Genomic DNA, 6,968 nt, shown 5'->3' on the forward strand with positions numbered 1-6,968 from the left:
ATAATTAGAATATATCAATTATAACTTTAATTAACATGTATTATATGATTATTTATAATAATTTATTACCGGTTCATTTATGAACCGGTATGGTTAATAATTTATATTATAATTCTATTTAATTATGCATTATATAAATTATATTCATATACCGGTTCATTTATGAACCGGTAAATATAATCATCTACCTTAATAAAGTTATATAAATATATATTTATATATTATATAAAAGTTATAATAACTATAAGATATTAATCCGGTCTTATTTATAAGACCGGTCTACAATGTTTAATAATTATATTATTTAAAATATTGGCTTATAACATAAGTCGATAAATATTTTATAAAATATTATATAGTTATATAATAATTAATAATATATATTGTTATTAATAAGATTATATAAGATTATATCTATTAACTTATAATTTATATTAATTATTATTTATTACTAATTACTAATTAATAAATACTTAATACTTAATATTATAATACTATAATAATACCGGCTCATATAATGAGCCGGTTATACACTATTAATAATTATAATTATTAATATTATTATATCTTTTTAGTTCATTAATATATTAAATATTATATAATATAAATCTAACTCCATTTATTATAATAAGTAGGTTATATAATTAAATATTCTATATATAATTAAATATAATAATATTCTATATATAATATATTATAATGTTATATTATTTATATTGTGATATATATTTTACCGGCTCATTATATGAGCCGGTTGTATAATACTATATATTTAAATATTAATATTTATTATTAAATACCTTATTATAAAGTAGATTATATATAATAATATATATTTATAATTATACCCACCGGTCTTATTTATAAGACCGGTAGTACAACATTATATGATTTATATATAAATACTAATATCTATATTTATATTTAACCCGGCTCATATAATGAGCCGGGATAATAATTATGTTTATACTATATAATATAGTTAATATATATTAATATATTAAAATAATAATAATATTATTATAATACTCATTTTTGTACTGATGTGTAACGCGGAGATACTTTTAATGATACATGATCAATATGTAAAGCACCAACATTAAGTTCATAAATAAAACCTACAACTAAAGCTAATAAGAATTCATATAAATATGTTAAACCTAAACTATCAATACTAGCAGCACTTGTAGTATAAGGAACTAATGAAGATACTTCAATATCAAAAGGTAAGAATAATACGGCAACCATAACAAATTGTAAACTAAAAGGTTGACGTGATTGTGCAAATGATGAGAAACCACATTCGAAAGGTCCTGTTTTTTCCTCATATTCATCAGTTGGTGATACTAATCCATTAATAGCGGACATACCAGCACCAACTAATGGTAAGGCGACAAAGAAAGCTGTATCCATATCACTCATATTAAATTGTATGTGTACATGCTACTGTTCACTCATAAACACTATCATATTCTAAACCAAAGATTAACATAGTCATTAATAATAATGCTACTGTTGTACTTTGATAAATATTAATATTACCATTATAATAAGACATATTAGGTGTACCATCAAATCCTGCAACTTGACGACTAATATGAGCATAATATACAGCACTTAAACCACTAGTAACTAATAATAAAATAGAAGCTAATGTATGACCATATACAGCTAATGGTTCTAAAGCTGTAACTTTAGCATAAAAACCAGGTAAAGGAGGGATACCCATTAAAGAATATAATGATAATAAAATAGCTATACCATATAATGCATTATAATGACATAAACCTTTTAATTGTGAAATAAATTCAACACTTGATGTTAAACTTAAACGTGAATTACCTTTAAGACCTTGATCAACTAAATATGTACCACATCCTAATACTGTAAAGAAAATTAATAAATGTGTTAAAGCATATTGTGCTCAATATAAACTTAATGCTGTACTATATTCTGGTGTACTATCTATAATAAATGCTAAACCATAACCTAATGTAGCAATACCAGAATAACCTAAAGCTAATTTAATACTAGGTTCACCTATACCACCTAAAGCACCAACAATCATAGAACTAATAGCAATTAAAGGTAATAAAATAATTAATTGATCATTATCTATATTAAATGTACAAATTAAAGCATATAATAAACCATTAAAGGCTAATTTACCAATTAAACTTAATCATGTTGTTATACTAGTTGATGATAATCAATAAACTTCTAATGATCAATTATGTACTGGTGCCATACCTGTTTTTAAAGCAATACCAATAATTATTAATGCTACACCTAATAAAGGATAATTTGAGCTAATTAAACTCATAGTACCTGTATTATTATAAATATCACTAATACCACATAATAATAATACTGTACCTAATGAACCTACAGCAAAATAAATAATAGATGCTAATGAACCTGAACGTGTACCATCATTAGTTAATAAATATAAACTATAACTTTGTAATTCTACTAATACAAATAATGCTAATAAATCTGATACTCTCATTAAACTTACTACACTAATAATATTAAAAATAAATAATAATGGTGCTTTACCAGTATAAGTTATAAATACTAATAAACAAATATATACAATAACACTTAATGCTCATGATACTGTATTTATTGTAAAAAATCCTCCTAAAATTAATACACCATTTAATGATGTATCATATAAAGTTAAAGATACATATAAAGTATAAAATACTGCGACTAAGGCCACAGCATTAACCTCGTTTCAACCTTTAGTAGTTGTTAGACTAATTGATGTATATACTACTAATACTATAAGTAGACATAATAACATAGTTAGCTTATACTTACGCAGTATAGTGTAATTGGTAACACAATAGACCCATAATCTGTTATAATTGGTTCAAATCCGGTTACTGCATTATAATAATAACTAATTATAATTATTATATACTATAAGGATGCGTAAGCAGGGCTTATTTCGGATTGCAACTCTGAAAGTAAGGGTTCGATTCCCTTCGTATCCTATCATCTTGCTTATACATTATATATTAAATTATATATATTATTATATTATATATATCCTCCCACCCATACCGGCTCTTATAAGAGTCGGTGTAATCATATTATAGTTATAATATAAGTATTATTATATTAATTTATAATAGTATTTATTATATTTATTACCCTTCATTATTATATTATTATAATTAATCTATACCAATTCATATAATCAGTCGGTAAAATATATATCATTATATATAATATTTATTACCAATTATAGATATATATATTAATATTATCTTATTTTTCTACTTACTCCCCCCCCGTTCATTTATGAACGGGGGTTACGCTAATTTATATATGTTATAATTTTTATTGATTATATATATTATATAATATTATTATATATGATAAGGTTATAATATAAATACATAGATAGTATCATATATTATAGAGTAAATGTATTAATACCGGCTCATTATATGAGCCGGTATATAGTAATATATTAAGTATATATTATATTTATTATTATATTAGTTTAAAAATATAGATGAGTTAAAGTATATTAATTATAATAATATATGACATTAAATAATATTAATTATCTTATATTAATTATCATAATATAATTATTAACTATAATTATCCGGTTCATTATATGAACCGGAACATACTAATATATAATTCTATTAAATTATAATAAATTATTATATTAACCTTTAAATAATTAACTAATAAAATTAATAAATTGATAATATGATATATTATATTGATTAATTTATTGATTGATACCGGCTCATATATGAGCCGGTATGCGTTTATTTATAATCTTACCCATTCATATAATAAATGTATATAACTATTATATTATATAATATTAATCTATATAACAATATCTTACCCGGTTCATGTACATGAACCGGGATAAATAATAATATTTACATATAATATATAAATATTATAGAGTCATGATTATATATTATTAATATATAAATAAAATTTATATTAGTCTATAAATTATCCTACCGATTTATAATATAAACTGGGTATATATTAATACATTATATATTCCATTTATATAATAATATTTCTATAATTATTCTTACCGGTTCATTATAATGAACCGGTATTACTATTAATAATATAATAACTATTATAATTTATATTATAAATTTATATAAATTTAATATATAATAATAAGATAATTGATTATTAATATAATAATTAGTAATTAGTAATTAATAATTAATACCGGCTCATATAATGAGCCGGTAGGATCAATAAATATAAATAATAAAGATATATAATTTATATAGTGATAAATATAAGTTATATTTAAGACCAATATATAATTTATTACATAGATAGTACCATATTATAGAGTAAATATATATTATAATAAATACTATTAGATATATTAATAAATAGTATAATGGTTATAAATTTATATATTAATACCGGCTCATATATATGAGCCGGTAAAATGATAATATAATACTAATTTAATTATAATTAGTTAATATATAATTTATATATATTTATATTATACTAATTATTATAATAATATATGTTAATTAATATAAATTTAATTAAATATCCAATTAATTAATAATGAATATATAATATATTAATAAGTGTAGACCCGGTTCATAAATGAATCGGGTAAGATAATTACATATTATATTAATAATATAATAAATATTACTGGTTAATTATATATATTAATTAATATATATATATAAATATATATATGATATATATAATATATAACTATATACTATAAGCCCGGCTCATTAATAATGAGCCGGGTAGGTTGATATATATAATTAATATATTAATTATTAAGCAGTATTACGACCCATATAGAATAATAAGTTTTCAATGGTTGATACTAAAGGAGTAAGAATAATAAAGTATGAAAAATAGAAAATAGTAGAGTTAATACCTAATGCAATGAAAGGAACTTCAATATGTAATTGACCTAAGTTAGCTAATAATACAAAGTTAAATACAAAAGCAAAGAATAATAATTTAGATAAAGGTTTAAATGCAAAACCTCTAACAATACTACGATCTGTATATGGTAATACTAATAAAATAAGTAAAGCTGCAAACATAGCAATAACTCCAAATAATTTATCAGGGATTGAACGTAAAATAGCATAGAATGGTAATAAATATCATTCAGGTACAATAGAAGCTGGAGTAACCATAGGATTACCTTCAATATAGTTGTCAGGATGTCCTAAACTATTTGGAGAGTAGAATACAAATAATGTAAATACTAATAAAAATACTAAACCTGTTACAGCATCTTTAAAAATAAAGTAAGGATGCATAGGTAAACGATCAATATTACCAGTAATACCAAGAGGGTTAGAACTACCATTAACATGTAATGCTATTAAATGCATAATAACTAATGCAGCTAAAATAAATGGTAATAAGAAATGAAGAGCAAAGAAACGTTGAATAGTAGGATTACTAACACTAAAACCACCTCAAATAAATGGTACTAAATCATTACCAATAAATGGAATAGCACTTAATAAATTAGTAATAACAGTAGCACCTCAATGAGACATTTGACCATAAACTAAACAATAACCTATAAAAGCTGTTGCCATTGTAAGAATAAAAATAATAACACCAACATTTCATACAAGATTACGAGGAGTACGATAACTACCATAATATAAAGCTTTACCAATATGAATATACATACATACAAAAAAGAATGATGCACCATTAGCATGCATATAACGAATAGCTCATCCACCATTAACATCACGCATGATATGCTCAACTGAATCAAAAGCTAATTCAATATGTGAACTATAATGCATTGCTAAAAATACACCTGTAGCAATTTGAATAACTAAACAAAGACCTAATAATGATCCTAAATTTCATCAATAATTAATTGATGATGGTTGAGGTGAATCAATAATATAACTATTAACTAGTTGTAAATATACTTGACTTTTACGTAACGCCATTTTATATAAATTTATTTATAATTATGTGATTATCATTATTATTATAATTATTATATCTTATATAAAGATATAATATAAATATTAATATTAAAATATATTATCATGATTGTTACTTATATTTAATAAATTAATATACATTGTAAACTAATAAATATTATATATTAAGTAAATTATTAGATATAAAATTAATAATTAACATAATATTATATATTAATATATTAATATTATCTTAAATTATATAATAAGTAAATAATGATATATTCCCGTAATCCGGTTCATGTAATGAACCGGATTATTATAGTTAATAATTATATTATTATAATTAATATAAGTTAAAATATATATTGATATATATTATTATAATTAATATTATAATCTGTAATAGGCAAATATAATTATATAAATAAATATTTATGTTAAATATTAACCATACCGGTTCATTACATGAACCGGTATTTGCACTAATATATTTTATTATATTGATACTAATTTATATATATAAATATTTATATATCTTAACCCATCTTTATTTTAAAGGCCGGTATAATATTGTGTAGATATATTATTATATATAATTTATATTATATGTTTATAATATTATATATAGACTCATATAATGAGTCAGTGATATTATATTATGATATAATATAGATACAATTATAACAATATATATATGGTAATATAATTTATATATATAATTTAACCTTAATAATAGTTTATATAGAATGTATAATATAAGTTAAATATATAAATAAGTGTAGACCGGCTCATTATAATGAGCCGGTATGTCTTAACTTATAAAATTATATTATTAATTTTATTAGTTTTATTAGTTTTATTAAAACTATATGATATTATAATTATATACCCTTATAATACTAATATATTAATATATTATACGATTATATATTAGTATATACCGGCTCATTATAATGAGCCGGTAAGTTAAAATAGATTTAATTATATGTTTTATATAATTAATAATTATAA

The 6,968-nt window shown here is 21.1% G+C and overlaps 2 protein-coding genes and 1 non-coding gene across 3 annotated transcripts; 1 reads left to right on the top strand and 2 right to left on the bottom strand.

Annotated features, from left to right (window-relative positions):
- Nucleotides 1-1,077: 1,077 nt before the first annotated feature.
- On the bottom strand, nucleotides 1,078-1,413 carry BABINDRAFT_28396 (NADH-quinone oxidoreductase subunit A; the record flags this gene model as incomplete). Its single annotated transcript, XM_019131424.1, has 1 exon — nucleotides 1,078-1,413. A coding segment is annotated over one exon (336 nt), but the record flags the coding sequence as incomplete, so codon positions are not given.
- A 1,412-nt stretch (nucleotides 1,414-2,825) lies between these two features.
- Nucleotides 2,826-2,897, top strand: BABINDRAFT_t391. The gene has a single exon. It is a non-coding gene; the product is annotated as a tRNA-Met (tRNA).
- Nucleotides 2,898-4,820: 1,923 nt separating this feature from the next.
- BABINDRAFT_173096 (uncharacterized protein) lies at nucleotides 4,821-5,978 on the bottom strand (the record flags this gene model as incomplete). The annotated part of the gene is made up of 5 exons (XM_019130936.1): nucleotides 4,821-5,104; nucleotides 5,201-5,479; nucleotides 5,651-5,749; nucleotides 5,771-5,881; nucleotides 5,936-5,978. 5 exons carry the CDS (start codon nucleotides 5,976-5,978, stop codon nucleotides 4,821-4,823), a joined length of 816 nt encoding a protein of 271 aa, XP_018982236.1.
- Nucleotides 5,979-6,968: the final 990 nt, after the last annotated feature.

Source organism: Babjeviella inositovora, assembly GCF_001661335.1.
Source record: "Babjeviella inositovora NRRL Y-12698 unplaced genomic scaffold BABINscaffold_24, whole genome shotgun sequence".
Taxonomy (NCBI): Eukaryota; Fungi; Ascomycota; class Pichiomycetes; order Serinales; genus Babjeviella; species Babjeviella inositovora.